This window comes from Littorina saxatilis, linkage group LG1 (assembly GCF_037325665.1).
Source record: "Littorina saxatilis isolate snail1 linkage group LG1, US_GU_Lsax_2.0, whole genome shotgun sequence".
Taxonomy (NCBI): Eukaryota; Metazoa; Mollusca; class Gastropoda; order Littorinimorpha; family Littorinidae; genus Littorina; species Littorina saxatilis.
This window is the reverse complement of record NC_090245.1, coordinates 18,331,533-18,350,519: the sequence shown is the minus strand read 5'-3', so window position 1 is coordinate 18,350,519 and position 18,987 is coordinate 18,331,533. Positions and strand designations below refer to the sequence as shown.

At 39.5% G+C, this 18,987-nt stretch overlaps 1 protein-coding gene across 2 annotated transcripts in view; it reads left to right on the top strand.

Annotated features, from left to right (window-relative positions):
* The window catches only part of LOC138963590 (plasmolipin-like), a 30,285-nt gene extending 11,390 nt beyond the window's left edge, over positions 1-18,895 (top strand). Inside the window, exons 1-5 of one of the 2 annotated variants that reach the window (XM_070335452.1) lie at positions 7,919-8,294; positions 8,916-9,099; positions 10,976-11,143; positions 11,560-11,658; positions 12,420-18,895. In XM_070335452.1, coding sequence (XP_070191553.1) covers positions 8,980-9,099; positions 10,976-11,143; positions 11,560-11,658; positions 12,420-12,575 — 543 coding nt within the window. In that variant the 5' untranslated portion in view covers positions 7,919-8,294; positions 8,916-8,979 and the 3' untranslated portion in view covers positions 12,576-18,895. Of the gene's footprint in view, positions 1-7,918; positions 8,295-8,915; positions 9,100-10,975; positions 11,144-11,559; positions 11,659-12,419 lie in introns of those variants that run through there. The other variant, XM_070335445.1, reaches the window with a different exon arrangement.
* The last annotated feature ends 92 nt before the right edge of the window (positions 18,896-18,987 follow it).

The following is an 18,987-nucleotide window of genomic DNA, read 5'->3' as shown; positions in this document are numbered from 1 at the left end:
CCCGTGTGTACACGCAAGCACAAGACTAAGTGCACACGAAAAAGATCCTGTAATCCATGTCAGAGTTCGGTGGGTTATAGAAACACGAAAATACCCAGCATGCACCCCCGAAAGCAGCGTATGGCTGCCTTAATGGCGGGGTAAAAACGGTCATACACGTAAAAGCCGTGGGAGTTTCAGCCCATGAACGAACAAACAAACAAACTGATACAGTGATAGTGTGACTGACTGTCTGTTGATCTGTGTGTGTGTGTGTGTGTGTGTGTGTGTGTGTGAGAGATTGTGTGGGTGTGTCACTGTGTGTTTTTGCAAATTCTCTCTTGACAGTACTGTCTCCCTCTCTCTCTCTCTCTCTCTCTCTCTCTCTCTCTCTCCCTCTCTCTCTCTCTCTCTCTCTCTCTCTCCTCTCTCTCTCTCTCTCTCTCTCTCTCTCTCTCTCTCTCTCTCTCTCTCTCTCTCTCTTTCTCTCTCTCTCTGAGTATGCATCTATGCTACATACATGATTATAACCTACAACTTAGCTCTTCCACTTCTAGCACCTTGGGGTTGTACATTGTTATCTTGAATACAGCAACGCACACTGCGACAGAGGCATAACGGCTTTCTGTAATTCACTGATTTATATTCATGACATTGAATGGAATGGGAGCAATCTTGCCCGATCTACCATTATGTATAGTTCAAAAACTATTGATGTATATATAGTTGTGCCTGTGAGTGCTAGGCAAGTAAATACAAATCTCTGCAATGCTTTGTTTAAGGTGTGAAGTTTACACTGAATCTGCACCTTCTAACTTTTATTGTGTTTGCTACACCTTCTGAGTAATAAAATGCTAACAACAGTCTTTTTTTTAATGTAGTTTACTGTCCTTAAACGTTATCAGAGTTTATAATTCTTGAATGAAAGAAAATGGGAATAGTTACTGGTGTTTGTATCTTTTCTTTGTGCTACTTTGAGTACACAAGAAAAGAACAAGAATTAATACTTTGTTGTATTGAAATTTAAAAAAAGATTGTGCCTCTAGTTCTGCCTTTCATTTAAGGATGAAAGCTTGGGTCCAAAAATCAGGAATTCATGAATTGAAAAAGGGTTTTACATACGGATTTCCTTGTTTTTCAAACCATTCAAAGTGTAAAAGTTGAAAAGCAAAGTCATATTGTCTCTAGGCAGTTTCCTGATTTTAAAACTGTCAACTTTCATGTCCATGTAAATATAGTCTCAACAGACTTTCAATTCTCAGTAGTTATGCTTTTACATGTGCTTGGGTGATTAGGCAAATTCACAAAAGAAAACTTTTTCCTTGTGTTGGGAATATTTGGATCTTTTGTGTGTGTGTTATGAATAACTCTTATATTTTCCTGGTCAGAACTTTCAGGCTGTGTGTGGCCTGAAAGACAGCCTTAAAAACACTGGCGATCATTATACTCTAGCTACTCACTGGAGAGAACAAACTTGAATCCGGGGAGATTTGGGGAAGCTGTTGTTTGTTGTGTGCACCTGATCCATTGTCTTTAGTGTGTGGTATGAAAACACTCTCTTCCTGTCTAGGCGCTGGATCGACATTCTCTTTTTATTCTCTCTTTCACCTTTCTCTTTTCTCTTCTCTTGCTGTCTTTCACTCAATTTTTGTCTTTTTTTATGCCTCCCACTGACCCCACCCCCTCCTCAAACCACTTCTTACCCCTCTCCCCTCTCCCCTAGCTCCTAGCTCCAAGTCTGGTTGCGGCTGTCTTCCTAAGTAATTTTCAGTTGTTTTCTCCCACGAACTTCAGACACTGACTGATCTTCTAAGTCTTTTAACATGCCTTACAGAGATTGTAAGATAGATGGATCCCCCAGTATAAGCTCTTATGGATTCAAAGATCAGTTAGTCACTAAGTCAGCCACTGTTGCTCTCTCTCTCTCTCTTTCTGTCTTGACTGTCTCTCTCTCTTTCTGTCTCTCTCTTTCTGTCTGTCTCTCTCTCCCTGTCTCTCTCTCTCTCTCTCTCTCTCTCTCTCTCTCTCTCTCTCTCTCTCCCTCCCTTTCCCTCGCTCTCTGTTTGATCCTGGGGTCTAAATCTAAGGCTTACATAGTACACCCACGCACCACACTGACTCAATGACAAGCATACAAACAAGAATCTGCGTAGTGACATGAAAGTGCATTGTGTGTACACATTTAGATGACATGACGCATTCTCTCTCTCTCTCTCTCTCTCTCTCTCTCTCTCTCTCTCTCTCTCTCTCTGACACACGCGCACACACACACACACACTGCTCTTGCAGCATTGTTTTGTACAGTTGTTGCAAGACATGACTGGCATTGACAGATGGTTTATATGATTGCACCTAGTACCAAGGGGGTCACAGAACAGTGGCAAAAGGAATGTTGAGTGGAAAAGAAAAAGGACACAGTGGAACACCACGTTTAAACCCCCCACCGGGCGGGGATGTAGCTCAGTCGGTAGCGCGCTGGATTTGTATCCAGTTGGCCGCTGTCAGCGTGAGTTCGTCCCCACGTTCGGCGAGAGATTTATTTCTCAGAGTCACCTTTGTGTGCAGACTCTCCTCGGTGTCCGAAGACCAAGTGCGCACGAAAAAGATCCTGTAATTCATGTCAGAGTTCGGTGGGTTATACAAACACGAAAATACCCAGCATGCTTTCTCCGAAAGCGGCATATGGCTGCCTAAATGGCGGGGTAAAAACGGTCATACACGTAAAAGCCGTGGGAGTTTCAGCCCATGAACGAACAAACAAACAAACAAACCCCCCACCCACCGATTCAAGACTGACACTCCCTCCTTGCCTTTTAAGATTTTGTGTGAACTTTAGTAAATTTACAAGACAATGCATGCTGCGGGGATGGGTGAGACAGGGCACTCAGGACACTGGCGTCAAGTCCTCCAACATTCTCTTTCTGCTGATAGGCGCCTGCTATCAAAGTGAATGATTTTGTGTGACTTTTGTATTGTATCAGGCTCTGTCTGTCTTTCTCTCTCTGTGTCTCTGTCTGTCTTCGTTGTCTCTTTCTGTCTGTCTCAGTCTTTCTGTCCATCTGTCTGTCTGTCTGTTTGTTTGTCTGTCTGTCTCTCTCTCTCACACACACACACACTCTCTCTCTCTCTCTCTCTCTCTCTCTCTCTCTCTCTCTCTCTCTCTCTCTCTCTCTCTCTCTCTCTCTCTGTCTGTCTTACTCTCCCCCTCCCCTGCTCTCTGGTGTGTGTGTCTGTGTGTGTGTTCAACATTTATCTCTGGGTATTTTTTACCGTTATGAGGAAGAAGTATAAGACCTGGAAGAGGTGTTTTTTTCCTGATTGCCTGAGGAAGCAGTAAACTTCATGAGTTATTGCGATATCAGATAAAGTGAAATGTGCGTCTGCAGTGAAGTCAGGAGTAATTGATTTAAACATTAATTAATGTATTTCTTAATTACTTGACAGTTGATATTACAGCGTGGCTGGCATGTTTGTGAGTACCGTTATTATGAGTTATTTCTAATATGCTGACTGTTAGCAAATGATAACAGACATGTCGAGAAAAAAGATATCAAGCATGAGCCTTTTAGGCGAATGCTGATATCGTTTTAGAGACATGTCTGTTATCATTTGTTATTACCAATTCAGTGCCCCATAGGGCTTTTTGACCAATCAGGACGGATTCTAGGTGACCCTCTAAATGTTATAACGTTCAGGCAGGGACCCTTTTTGTATATCAAGCTAAAAATTGACAAATCAAAGTAAAAATGTAAATCAACAATATCAGCGTGATTTATTCTACAGAAAGACACTTCAAATGCTGTCAGATAATACTCTCTTTATCTAAAAAAAAAAATACCGATAAGCGAGTTTTGTCGGTGGGTGCTTTACGGAACAGCAAGGTACCGCCCATCCTCTGAGTGTGAAATGCCGACCCGCTCACTTGAAATCTAAATTACCTAAGTTCGAAAAATCAAGTGAAATTGCGTCACTCACGTTACGTCAAATGTATCTTTACGTCATTTCCCATCCGTCTTGAGTCGGTTCTAAATCTGTCGCTCTCTATTCAACAAGAAAAAGCGAAGCAACCGAAACGCATGTTGAACATGGTTTATCTTGTGAGATTGTTGTGTGTCAAACGCATTTGATCTGTGAATATTCATCACGTCAGGAGTATTTGGTCGATTTAAACGGTAATAAAACCGTTATTTCTAATATGCGGACTGTTAGCAAATGACAACAGTCATGTCTCACAAACGATATCAGCATTCGCCTAAAAGGCTCATGCTTGATATCTTTTTTCTCGACATGTCTTGTTATCATTTGCTAACAGTCAGCATATTAGAAATAACTCATACTAACAGTCAGCATATTAGAAATAACGGTTTTTACCGTTTAATTCGACCAAAAGAAATTTCGAAGCGACCCCGGGAATTAGACAGAACAGCTGCAATGGGAACTGGAGCGCTCCTACCTGATTATGCCTGTCAGTCAAAGAATTCTCGTGACCTGGGTCACCCAATCAGAGTAACACACCTTACGTGATGAATATTCACAGGTCAAATGTGTTTGACACACAACAAACCATGTTGAACATGCGTTTCGGTTGCTTCGCTTTTTCTTATTGAATAGAGAGCGACAGATTTAGAACCGACTCCGTGAGTGATCGACAAGAAGAAGAAGAACCGACTCCAGACAGATGGGAAATGACGTAAAGATACATTTGACATAAGTGACCCAATTTCACTTGATTTTCCGAACTTTGATAATTTAGATTTCAAGTGAGCGAGTCGGCATTGCACACTCAGAGAATGGGCGGTGCCTCGCTGTTCTGTAAAGCACCCACCGACAAAACTCGCTTTTCGGTATTTTTTAGATAAAGAGAGTATTATCTGACAGCATTTGAAGTGTCATTCTTTAGAATAAATCACACTGATATTGCTGATTTAAATTTTTACTTTGTCTTGTTCATTTTTAGCTTGATAAACAAAAAGGGTCTGCCTGAATGTTATAACATTTAGAGGGTCACCTAGAATCCGTCCTGATTGGTCAAAAAGCCACATGGGGCACTGAATTGGTAATAAAAGGTCATGCATGCTGGCTGGTGTATTTGGGGGTACATTTACATTAATTTATTGATTTAAAAAAAGAAGTTGAGCTCATTTAGATTAATTACCATTGATTATATTTTTATTTTAACAGTATTGTACTGTTGCATGTTATTTAAGGGGATTATTTCTAATAGTATTAATTTAAAATGTATCATAGGTATCTTTATGAAGGAAAAGAAATTTTAAATTGATGATTACACTGTCCATGCAGGGCCCAAAGTGTAAATACCACTGAAAATTCAGCAAAAGTGGTTTAGAGATCTTTGGTTTTAGTTTTCACATTCTGTTTTTAAGAACATGATGAAGAGACTACAACTTCATTTACAAAACAGTGTCTTAAATTATTTTCAGTTATGGTTGAATTGAAGTAAAATTCCTTTTTCAAGCGCATGTGGCTAATAGTAAGACACTACACCTCCCTTCCATTCCAAAACACATGTAGTGGGATGCTGACTGTGCTCTGCGTCTGCTGCTTAGCCACTGCTACCCCCTGCAATGACATTTATGTGGGTGTGACTGAGGGTGGTGTAAAAAACACACCTTTCTTTGTCAGGTAATTCAACCCTGTTTTGTAGCTTGCGGTTGCAGTATGCATTAGTGAAATGTCGTCAGGGTTGCCCTGGTAAAACTGGTAGTGCAAGGATTTTAATTTTGATTAGTAACCTTGCCATTGATGGGGTCAGGTCTGCATATATGTGTGATATAGGTTTAAATGAGTAATTTATACAAGGGTTTTATTAATTTAGTGCATACAATTGTTGCACACAAAAATTTAAAATTGATACCAAAAAAGTCAGAATTACATGTTCTTTAAAGTGAATATATACATTTTTTTAGGTTGCGATTGTAGTATGGTAGATATTTGTGTGTGATTGTTGTTAAGGCAGTGCAGTGATTAGTACAGTGTGAGTGGAGTCTGGGCACAGAAAGAACTTTGTATCTGCATACATGTACATGCGACACACGCATGCACTCGCTCACGCACACACATACACATTGCACTTTCATCCAGAGACAGGAATAGCTTCCTCAGAGTGTAGATATTTTTGTTTCGTCTTTTAAGCTATTATAGTTCAATCATGCGGTCAGTAATTGAATACATCCTATATTTCAGCGCGCAGATGCAAAGAAAGGCACTTTAGTGCATTACCGTACTTCTTATGCTCACATTCTACCACTGGCATAATACATTTAACTTTTTTTTTAACAATACAAGTACATGTAACTGAATCTTTTGGTAACATCAGTCACACAATTGACTGTATTCAGTATTACAAATCCTAGTTCGTATCCTCATCTTGATTCCATTTCCTTTGCTGGTGATATACCATCCTGAACGGGTGGTACACATGTATGCATGTGTGTAAGTCATGAAATCACAGACTCCATTTAAAGTACGTCCAATAAGAGATAATTTACAGCTACACTACGAGGAAGAGGTGGCGTATTATAATTAGCTCTCTGTTGTCTCCCTCCCTCTGTCTGTCTGTCTTATCTGTCTGTCTCTGCTGTTTTGATTCACTTTTTTTACATTTAGTCAAGTTTTGACTAAATGTTTTAACATAGAGAGGGAATCGAGACGAGGGTCGTGGTGTCTGTGTGTGTGTGTGTGTGTGTGTGTGTGTGTGTGTGTGTCTCTGTCTGTATGTCTGTGCGTGTGTGTGTGTAGAGTGATTCAGACTAAACTACTGGACCGATCTTTATGAAGTGTGACATGAGAGTTCCTGGGAATGATATCCCCGGACGATTTTTTCATTTTTTCAATAAATACATTTGATGACGTCATATCCGGCTTTTTGTAAAAGTTGAGGCGGCGCTGTCACACCCTCATTTTTCAATCAAATTGATTGAAATTTTGGCAAAGCAATCTTCGACGAAGGCCGGACTTTGGTATTGCATTTCAGCTTGGTGGCTTAAAAACTAATGAATGAGTTTGGTCATTAAAAATCGGAAACTTGTAATTAAAATTATTATTTTATTAAACGATCCAAAAACAATTTCATCTTATTCTTCGTCATTGTCTGATTCCAAAAACATATTCATATGTTATATTTGGATTACAAACAAGCTCTGAAAATTTAAAATATAAAAATTATGATTAAAATTAATTTTCCGAAATCGATTTAAAAACAATTTCATCTTATTCCTTGTCAGTCCCTGATTCCAAAAACATTATCCTGCTCAGCGCGACCACTACCGCACTATTCTGCATGGCTTGTTGATTTCACTGCCTTTGCCACGAGCGGTAGACTGACGAAACTACGAGTATGTGGTCTTGGTGAAAAAAGCAGTGCGTTCAGTTTCATTCTGTGAGTTCGACAGCTTGACTAAATGTTGTTATTTCGCCTTACGCGACTTGTCTTACTCTTAGATTTGGCCTGTCCAGGATTGACATGTTTCTCTCTTTTTTTTCTCTCTGGGACTCTGTCTGTCTCTCTGTGTGTCTCTCTCTCTCTCTCTCTCTCTGCCTCTGCCCCTTGCCCCCCCCCCCCCCACTCCCTCCCTCCCCCCCACTCCCTCTCTCCCTCCCCCCCCCCCCCCCCCCAGGCCTGTTGTCTTTTTAATCTTATCTGTTATTTACTCAGCCACAAAGCTTTAATCAATACATGCGCATGTAAATAAGCATATTAGTGTGTCTGTTTGTATAAAGCACCTGTCTCTTCATGCTTTTTGTTCTTCTGGTAAATAGCTCTTCAGAGACTGCAGCTTCATACAAAAATGCATTGTGACTGAACATATACAATATATTACACCACTGTTTGAATTACGCCACCGTTTTCAACGAAACCATCAGCTTTACTTAATGATTTACAGAGTTTTGAAGACCAGGTCAGTGTGTGTGTGCACCAGGGACAGGGAATCAATAATAATATCAACAGCAAACTCAGGCGACAACTCTAACTCGGGGGCTAATAATTATATTGACTGCAGCATTGGCTTGAAAAGGGATGATTCACACAGGGCAGTCTGCCCCATGTGTGATTTCCCTGTTGTATAGGGGTCTTGGTAATTTTAGAACTTGACGAAATTTCATTATGGGGCACAGCAGTGTCCACTTGGTGGTGGTGACAGGATGAGGAAGAGAATTGAAGCCAGAGCCAGAAGGAGAGAGTTTGTTTGACATTTGGGAGGAGGGGGAGACAGAAACAGAGAGAGAGAGACTTGATTTCAAAATTAAGATGCAATATGGGCACTATGCTGAAAAACGTAGGATCAAATGTGAAGGTAAGAATGACTGTTGTTTTATGGGTGAAAAGAAAATGACCTCAATCCATGTCCACAATACAAAATTAGTTATAGTAGTCCACGGATGTCTTACTTTTGAGTATTTTATCGCTTTAAATTGTTGCCATCTTCTTTCTTTCTCCACTTTCCCTTGTTGAAAACACCTTTACAATCACCGGCACGGTTGGCCTAGTGGTAAGGCGTCTGCCCCGTGATCGGGAGGTCGTGGGTTCGAACCCCGGCCGGGTCATACCTAAGACTTTAAAATTGGCAATCTAGTGGCTGCTCCGCCTGGCGTCTGGCATTATGGGGTTAGTGCTAGGACTGGTTGGTCCGGTGTCAGAATAATGTGACTGGGTGAGACATGAAGCCTGTGCTGCGACTTCTGTCTTGTGTGTGGCGCACGTTATATGTCAAAGCAGCACCGCCCTGATATGGCCCTTCGTGGTCGGCTGGGCGTTAAGCAAACAAACAAACAAACAAACCTTTACAATCACACATTTGGGGTGTTGCTTTTTTTCCCAGGTGAGTGTCAGCACACTGGCAGGCTCTGCTATGGGAGACTTTAACACACTTTGATTTTGCTCAGCATTTTGAAGAGATCAATTTTATTGTTTTCAGAGAGGTACAACAGTTTGCTTGTGACATACTCCAGGCTCATTGAGCAGTACACCAGTCAATTGCCATGGCAGCTACCTACGAGCACACGACGACCACCACAGCGTCATCAGGTCCAGCGGATGAGATCCGTCCCGACCCCGCGTACGTCCGTACCATCCCTGGAATCCTGAAGATTGTAGAAGTTGTGAGTAAACTGAGGTTTGGGGGGTAGGGAGGGGGGGGGGGGGGTGATGTTGTTTGTAACATACATTTTGAAATCAGAATTGCAGTCTCAGTGGAACTAAGACAGAGTAAAAACAAATTAAGGAAAAAAAGGTGTACTATCATATTTTACAGAAGCAGTATATCATTGTAACAGACACAACAGATTTTTGGCAATCACAAAGTCATTTAACAAGATTCTTCTTTGTATCTGGTAGAATCGTTTAGTTTTAGGCAAACAGTTATTAGTTTATAAGAGATTTTTAGTGACACAAAATAAAAGTTCTGTGTAACCAGCAGATGTAGCAGATTTAAAACCATTGCAAAATCTGTACAAGGAGGTTTCTGGCACAAAATTTCTGCCTTGCTACATATAGACACTGAGACAGTGAAGTGATTAAGTCTATTTATACATGTATACTAAATCATGTTAACCATGGAATAGCAATTTGCACCCCCCCCCCCCCCCCCCTGCCTGCCCCTCCTCTTCATAGCCTAGCTGGGAAATTGCAAGCCTGTGTGCGAACATTAAGTAGCCCCACTGGTAATTTCATTATCGTTTAATCGCTGGTTGGCTTTACCCTTCTTTGGAATCAATACTTCTACACCCATCAACCGGTGTTTCCCTGATTGCCTGTCAAGGCCTTACTCTTTTCTTCTTCTCTTCTTCTTCTTCGTTCATGGGCTTAGACTCCCACGTTCACTCATGTTTTTAGCACAAGTGGATTTTTACGTGTATGACCGTTTTTACCCCGCCGTTCGGGCAGCATTGTGTGTGGCGCACGTTAAAATGTCAAAACAGCACCGCCCTGATATGGCCCTTTGTGGTCGGCTGGGCGTTAAGCAAAAAAGAAACAAACAAAATTCGGGCAGCATACGCCAATTTCGGGGGAAGCATGCTGAGTATTTTCGTGTTTCTATAACCCACTGAACTCTGACATGGATTACAGAATCTTTTCCGTGCGCACTTGGTCTTGTGCTTGCGTGTACACACTAAGGAGGTTAAGTCACTAGCAGGTCTGCACATAAGTTGACCTGGGAGATCGGAAAAATCTCCACTCTTAACCCGCCAGGCGGCAGCGACCGGGATTCGAACTCACAACCTCCCGATTAGGAGGCCGACGTCTTACCACCACGCCATTTACTCTTTTGAATTATGTTATTGGTGGTTGAAGTTGATGGAACAATTAATTTAAGGGCATTGTTTTAGTGGGGTTTTGTACTTGTTCGCAACTCAAAAAGGGATCTATCGTGTGGTTTTCTCATTTTTCCTCAGGAAAAGCAATCACTGACAGAGCCACTGTTATAGATGGATCTTTCCCTTCCCTTCCTGTTTGCTTCCTTAGTCCTTTTTTTCCCAACAAAGTACAATACAAAGGAAGACGTGTATGTCCCTCCAGGGATGTACTGTACATCGAAATAAATTGTTATAAATTGTTTAAAGGACTGTGTACACTACATTGGGGTGTGCATGTTAAAGATCCCACGATTGACAAAAGGGTCTTTCCTGGCAAAATTGTATAGGCATAGATAAAAAATGTCCACCAAAATACCCGTGTGACTTGGAATAATAGGCCCTGAAAAGTAGGATATGCCCCAAAATGGCTGCGATCTGCTGGTCAATGTGAATGCCTGATGTATTGTGTAAAAAATTCCATCTCACACGGCATAAATAGATCCCTGCGCCTTGAGTCCGAGTCTGGAGATACGCGCGCGATATAGGACTTCATATAACAAAGTGCCTGAGTTTGAGTGCTCTAGTTCTGTGGTGATGTTCGTTGTTGTCTTGTTGCTCCATATGAGGAACTGGCTCTCACAAGTTGAATTTATAACCAGTAAATTTACCCTTTTTTCAACAGTTTCTGGATATCCTGGTGCTTATCTGTGCCTCCATTGACAACTGGTACTCCCTTGGGGGCGGCTGGGTGCAGTTTGTGGCAGCGTCAGCGTTAATTACGACGGTTATAATATTCATTTTCTACTTCTTCCACATCATCTCTCGTCTGCCCGGTCCATGGACGCTGATCGTAAGTACAGTGGTGCAGGGTTTGTATGAATATTTTAGAAGAGGAAAGACTGTGGGGAAGCTAACTGCAATAGATCAACATGCACTGTAATTATAAGCCTGAACAGAAGCTTCTTCTTCCTGATGTGTTGCATACGAATGACGCTGTCCTCTTCAGGGTTGTGAGGTCATGAAATTGCTATTCCTCCAGGGGGTTTCATCCGGACATGCTTTGTGTCTTTTACCCTCCTAAAAAGCATGATTTTTAATTTGCCAAAAATATCAGATATTTTAGGACTCCAAGGTTTTTTTCTTGATATTTTGAAGATAAAGCTGTCATTCTGATTTGTTCGTATCCCCCTTCAGAGCATGTAGTCAAATTGTTCTACACTCTTTAGGCAAAGGTTGAGACTAACGAGTGAAGTGAATGTTTTTCAGATTTTCATCTACTACATTGTCTACGTGATCCTCTACGTGATTGCTGCCATAGTGGCTGCCGTGCGTGCTCCCCTCGCCCCATCCATCGGAGCTGCATGCGTAAGTACCTGCTAAATTTACAAGCTTTGTGTTCGCCTGAGTAATCAATGAGTCATAGTTATGAGCCGCATCTGTCTGAATAGACAAGACAGCTGTCTGCTTTTCTGAAGGTGTTCCCTGTATTATTTTTCATTTTGTTTGTTTGTTTGTGTCTTTCTTTTGAGTCTTTGTTATGCTCTCCTCAGATATTTTATTACTACAGTATCAATTAAAATATTGTATTTTTACCAATAGAGTTAAGTTATTGGAGCATTTAATTATGGACAAAAAGAAACATATTTTTTTAATTTTACATCTTGCTCTTTTTTTAATTCAGATTTTGTAAATTGTTTAGTTTGTCTATTTTTAAATGTCCAATAACAAAATCTTTTCTGGATTTCAATCCATGATTTTGGTAAGTTAGCAGTCTATCTGTTTCAGAGATTTTAAATATATTTATTACTAGATGAATACCCGTTTCGCCGGGTACGGCTTCGCCGGGAAGAAGTAGAGCCGAATACCCGGCTTCGCCGGCGCACCGTACAAAGGAAGGGAGATAAACACGCAAAACACTGGAGAAGATAAGGAAGAGTTACTGGGAATGGATGTACAGAAAAACCAAAATCGGTTCAGCGCTGCGCGCTGAGAGCACGCACGTGTTCAAAATTTTCCACGATTGTGTCCGGGGTCTACCTGAATATGCCCACCAAATTTCAAGCAGATCCATCGAGAACTTTGGCCGTGAATCGGTATAAAATAATTGTAACTTTTTCTGCATGCAGTTCTTCACTTTCGCTGCCCTGGCAGTGTACGCTGTGGACTGCTTCTTCATGTACCGCACCTACAAGACCGTCCAACACACATCTACCACCACCAGTACCGAAGCCGGTGCCACCACCACCACCAGCACCACCTACGAGACACGCACGCAGTACTGAGCACACAACCAAGCAAGCTTTAAACATCACAGACGCCACTACAACTGCTTGGTTATATAATCGGCTTGCAGAGAAGAGGAGTGAGTTTTCAGCATGTAAAGATGGCGTGTAGCTTGTTTTGGACTGGAGTTTGTAACCTTGTTTCTACTTCTAGCAGCTGACTGGTGTGGGAAAGATTAGCACTGCCTTTTCCGTTTAAAGGCTGGAAATGATTGTCGTTACCGTAGCATCTGTAACTGGATAGAACACTAGCGTGTGTTGTACACCTTGCTGGCTACAGTATCAATGTGTATTTATGCGTAACAGCTGTCAAATGGTCAGATCGTGGCTTATTTATCATCTTCTATACCTTACACAGTGTTCAGAAGAACTTGTGGGCTGTAGTCAAAGAAACCCTCATTAGAATTATGTTTAACGGCAGCATCTTCTGTTAAATAACAAAAGCCCAGGAAAAAGAAAACCAAATATATGTTTATGCATACATTTGAAAGATCAATGTCGCCTTTTTAAAATGATCAAAATAAGCTTGTCTCATTAAAACTGAAAGCGTGAATAATTCCAGTAGACTATGCAAATCTTAGCCATTTTGCAGTCTGTACCGGTCAGAGCTTGATGATGATAGCAACGATACACCACCAGCAGTAAAAGCAGCACAATATGCCAATAAGAACAGGAGTAAGACAACGTGAGGGCGCCGTAATAAGATTATCAGAAAATATGAGGGTGCCATAAGACTGTCAGTTAAAGAAAGTATGCGTCTGACAGTGGTTGAAACATTATTAATACAATTGGTCATCACCCATATTCTACAGATGACATTGCCACCAGAACGTTCCTTTCTATACTGAAAACGATGAAGCTATCAGGTATGCATATCTACACCAGCTATCGATGAGATCAAAGCTTTGAAGCTGTTCAATCATGCTCTAAAAAGGGTACCTGAATGCTGTTTCATTAATGACATTTGAGTGGTTTGCAAATTTCCATGACAGCATATAGCTTGTGGATGTTTATTGTTTGTCGTGAGTACTGTTGTTAACCAAAGTAGTGAATTCATGTAGCATGTGTTTGTGATTGTTTTCTTTCTACTGGAGTAAGGGTGGCGGGCTGTTCTTTGTTCGTTATCTGCGCTATCCGACCTGTGATTAGCTGTGAAATGCTATGGATTCTATTTCTTGTGTTTTAATAGATCTGTGTGCTCTAAGCTTTACTATACTCGGCCGTTTATGCAGGCATGGGAATTGAAAATTGTAAAAAAGGCGGAAAATTTATAACTGAAGACGCGAAGCGTCAAGTCGACGGCGCGAAGCGCCTAGTCTTACTAGGGGGGTCCGGGGGCATGCTCCCCCGGAAAAATTTTTCTCCAAAGAACCCAGATGGTGCAATCTGGTGTCATCTGAGCTCCAAGTTTGCCATCAAATTCTGTTTTTAGAATCAGAGTTTTTAGTACAAAAATTTACCAATTTTTGCTTTTTTGAAGAACAAAAATATATACATGTATTATATGGTTTAAATTTGTAAAAAAAAATTGATCTGTTGAGACAAACAGGAAAATGTAACTTGTAACACAATCTGTGCAATCTGGTTTACTTTCAAACATAAAAGTTCAATAACTGAGGCGGGCGGTAGCAGTGCGTGAACAAAGTACGGAAAGTTTTCGCGGGCTTTTGCGCAAAGGCCAAAGTAACCGGTGCCTTTTTTGTGTGCCTCCCCCCTTTATTTTTTCGGCGGACACTTTTGCATTTTCGGCGGAACAAAAAAAAAATTCGGCGGAAATCCGCCGTTTGGCGGACAATTCCCATGCCTGTTTATGGTCACCGGGAGCATGTATTTTTTCCTCATCATCTGTAGATAGGCATCTTCAGACTTATACATTTGTATATTTGATACATTTGTAACATTATTTGCAGTGAAGAATATATTTTATACTTCATTTTTCTGAGAATATTTTGAGTCTACATTTTACATAGCTGTTTCTCTCAATTCATATCTGAACGCTCATTCTACGTCTCTATGAAGGGAAATCCAGACCTAGAACCAGTTTTGAGGGCGTTTCCTTCTGGCATGAAAATGATATATTTAATAACCTGCCAAATTAGGATCAAATTAGATACATTTTGGCCTCTCACTTGGAATTTCAATTTTCAATTCCAATTGTGTGGACATTGCTTATTATTGCACTTTGTTGATATCTTTTGTTTCATTGTTTTTCTCATATGAAAGTTATGATGCTTTTGAGTGTAAATCTACAAAATTAATAATTGATATAGTTATCTGCTGTAGATTTTATGTGGTTTATTTCTTCTCTCTGATTTCACTAATTCATTGTGCTTCAGGTTTGTTGTTGTTTTAGTCTTTGTTACTTTTGCAGCTGTAGTGTTGCAAGGGAAGTCACTCAGGTGTAATTGGAGGAATATTTTAGTTTTAGGTGGAAGATATAAATGTTGTCATATCAGTTCATTTACGCTCATTACTTTCTGTAGTTTAAATGTCCTAGGGCACATGAGTTGCCTTATGCAGTATGCAGATTTGATTTTTCATATCAAGCCAAATAAGACATCATTTATGCATGAAATACAGGTTTGAATGTGACTCAAAAGTACCTTTCAAAACAACAATTGAAAGAGATTTGGTTAGCCATGTGACTGGGGTTTGAGCTTTTTGGGTTAACTTTTGGGACTTAAAGTCTGAGTCTATTCTCTCAGTTTGATGTTTAACTTTTTGTTTGTTTTTTGGTTTTTTTGTTTATTTTTACATTGTAAGTATTTTGAAAACTAGATTGCAAAAGATAATAATCTTTAGATAACTACCACACACTTGGTACTGTTAAATTATTATGGCACTTTTTTGAGACAGTTTCATTTATCAAAACAGATAAGACAATGAGCTGCCTCTTTACACAATGGCAGCAGTTGTGTGAAAACACACAATATTCATCATTGCTTTAGATTATTGCAATTGTGCTGCTGGAGATTGTCTGCATGCCAAAATCATGAATCTGTTGCCTGCATCCATCATGTGTTACTTCTCCTCATATGTCTAGAATGTACAGAAATCATGGTGCTAGAGTTGATTTCACACTTGTGGTGATGCAATGTACATGTTTGCTGTTTGATTTACTGGGTTGTTTTAAAAAAAACCTTTTTGCGAATGTTTGATATATAATTGCCAAGCGCTATTCCATATCAGTGTAATCTTTGCAGCTGAAATGAATTTGTTTCGGCTGTTTACGTCATCTCAGAGCTTGTATCTGTATCCATTCCTGTAATTTATTTGAGTGAGCTGTACCTCTTTTGCTGTTATACCTATTACCTGTCTCCTATACATATATTATATTCTAAAACCCCTGGATAACCCCTCCCCCTCCTTTACCCAACCTAGTCTTGGTGAATGCTTCTTTTAACATCTGACAAGCCACACACACAAAAGGTGTTAATAAAGTGTTACACTTTTAGATAGGGAAACAAGTAACAAATCGTTTTATGAGGGAAAATATATGGTTTTGGAAAGTTCAGACAATTGTTTTTTACAGGTATTATTGAAATGATTTTTCACCTTTCAACTCATTTGATTATTTTGTTGTTGTTGACTTTTTTCTCTATGGAGCTGAGAGCCATGTTAGTATTTTCAAATACAAAATGCATTTTGTAGTTTAAATTCTTCTTTTTTTGAAAATGCTTCATTTTGGCGCACTTTGTTCAGTTGTGGACAAAGTTAAGACGCAAAAGCTATTAATCAGGTTTGTACTTCTTAGTGTACACGAGTTACATTTGTTGTTTTAAATTTGCAGTCTTTTTTTTTAATGATGGGAGATCTGATTGTGATGGAAGAGATCTGAATTTCTTTCACTTTTTCCATGTTGTTTTTGAAGATCTGATTTTTATAAAGGTTTCTGTGCATACTTTTTTTAAATTATTTAATATCGATCAATCAATCAATCAATGAGTCTTATATCGCGCATATTCCGTGGGTACAGTTCTAGGCGCTCTGCAGTGATGCCGTGTGAGATGAAATTTTATACGGCCAGTAGATTGCAGCCATTTCGGCGCATATTTACCTTTCACGGCCTATTATTCCAAGTCACACGGGTATAGGTAGACAATTATTAACTGTGCCTAAGCAATTTTGCCAGGAAAGACCCTTTTGTCAATCGTGGGATCTTTAACGTGCACACCCAATGTAGTGTACACGGGGGGAGGTTCGGACACCGAAGAGAGTCTGCACACAAAGTTGACTCTGTGAAATAAATTTCCGCCGAACCTGGGATCGAACTCACGCTGACAGCGGCCAACTGAATACGAATCCAGCGCGCTACCAACTGAGCTATATCCCCGCCCATATACAGTAGTAACAACTTTTTCCACACAATATAGTTACTGAATATGATTTTTTTTTTTTTAACTATGGTTAACTGATTATAAGTAGTCTAGATTTCTTCTGTGAGAAAGACATCTACAGTTGATAACCTTCAGGTTTTTTTTTAAGTACATGTATTCTTTTCTGCTGTCCACAGTTTACAGCAGCAGTGGTTGTTAATGGCGATGTGTTTATAAGAAACACTCTTGTGGCAAAATCACTGTACAATAAGCTGTGAAAGGGCAAAGATAACTTTTCATGCAGAAGAGGCTGAAGGTGCAAGGAAAAAAAAGTCTGTCTTTACATCAGTCGTAGGAAATTTTGTATTGCACATCACAATGGCATGTAAGGCATAAAAGGATTTTTTCCTTATTGGCTTTTCCCCCATTTTTAGATGTTTGTAGATCTGAATGTTTTGTTTGATAATGGCGTAAGAATTTTTCTACCAAGACTAAGAATGATTCAGATTAAAGCTTATGCTTAGATAACTCTTGTGAATTAGTGCATTGTAAAATGTCATTTTTGACCTTTTTTTTCTATCTTTGGGCAAACCTTTGAGACTGAGTTGATATTGATATATATATTTTTATTTTTTCTTCATTTTATTTTCCAATGTGATAATTTTGTACTTTGGATTTTACTTTATGTTGTATACACATCTTTCATCATGCTGATTCTCTCAGAAAGGGGGTAGGGGAGATTTTCGTTATATTCACTTGTTGTGTGTTGACATATTTGTTAGCGCAGTTAATTTTTCTCACTCATTTCATTTGAGGGATTTTGATTTTAGTTGAATGTCTGGTGCTTAGTTTTTTGGTATACAATTCCTATCTGTTTTATGCAGATGCTGTGTTTGGTTCTTTTTTGACCTCATTTCTTTCGCGATATAACCTTGAACGGTTGAAAACGACGTTAAACACCAAATAAAGAAAGAAAGAAAAGACCTCATTTCTTGCCTTTGTTTTATGAATGCCAATAAAAGGGTTTTCATTGGGCATTTTTTGGTTTATAATTTTAGTAAGTCAACTATCATTAATCAGAAATAGCTAGATAATGGATAAATGTTCCTTGCAAGGCCTACAGTGTTAACTAGAAGCTAAAAACACTGTTTCCTGGTTTCAAAAAATAATCTTTTGGTGGACATTTCAAGAGATTCAGAGCTTCAGAAATTGTAACACCAATGAAAACATAGTTAGTATCTGGTCATCTTCTCCTAACAACTCATACCCATTCTGGTCATTTTTTCATTTTTCATTTTATTTAATATACACTCATGTATCCTTGTTTCTGTCATATTTAAATCTAATCAACATTCTTGTGGCTGATTAATTTGAGAATTCCGTAGATTCCACAAAGAAGGGAAAGCATTGTCCTATTTTGTCTCAGGATTTCTTTCCCTTGCTACTAGGATTTCTTTAATAGCTAAGTGTTTATTTGTTTTATGGGGCGATGTGAGATGGGCAGAGCTATTAGAAAAAAAACTAATTTTGAAAATTCCAATTCACAAGATCTTGACCTTTTTGTCTGATCTGGTTTTAAGTCATATACTACAGAAAGTAGTTATTTAGTGTTTTTTGGCCTTTTTTGTTTAGAGATGATTTTTATCCTTTTTCAAGTGATGTTCAAAGTTAATAAGAAGCAAAACATTTGTGCTTTTTCTTGGTTTATTTTGCAAAAATGCATCAGCTGATCACAGGGAAGGGTCGGCCATCCCCTATTGCTACTGGACTGTTCCTACGTTTATTACAGTGTTGAAATGATTGTTTTGAGGCCGTTATACCTACACCCTCACCATAATGCTTTTATAGTTTTCCAGCTTTATAATAGCTCTGGCAGTGTGACCATAGAGTGTACTGAACCTTAGACATGTTTATTTTGTTTTGTATAGTGACACTTTGATTATTATACACATATGATTATTAATCTGTTAAAAGCTATTAAACATTTTTAGGGATGTTGAATAATGGTTTGTCTATGTGTACAAGATGTGTGTGTGTGTGTGCATGCATGCGTTCATGGGTGCATACATGCTTGTGTGTGTGTGTATGCAAGAGAG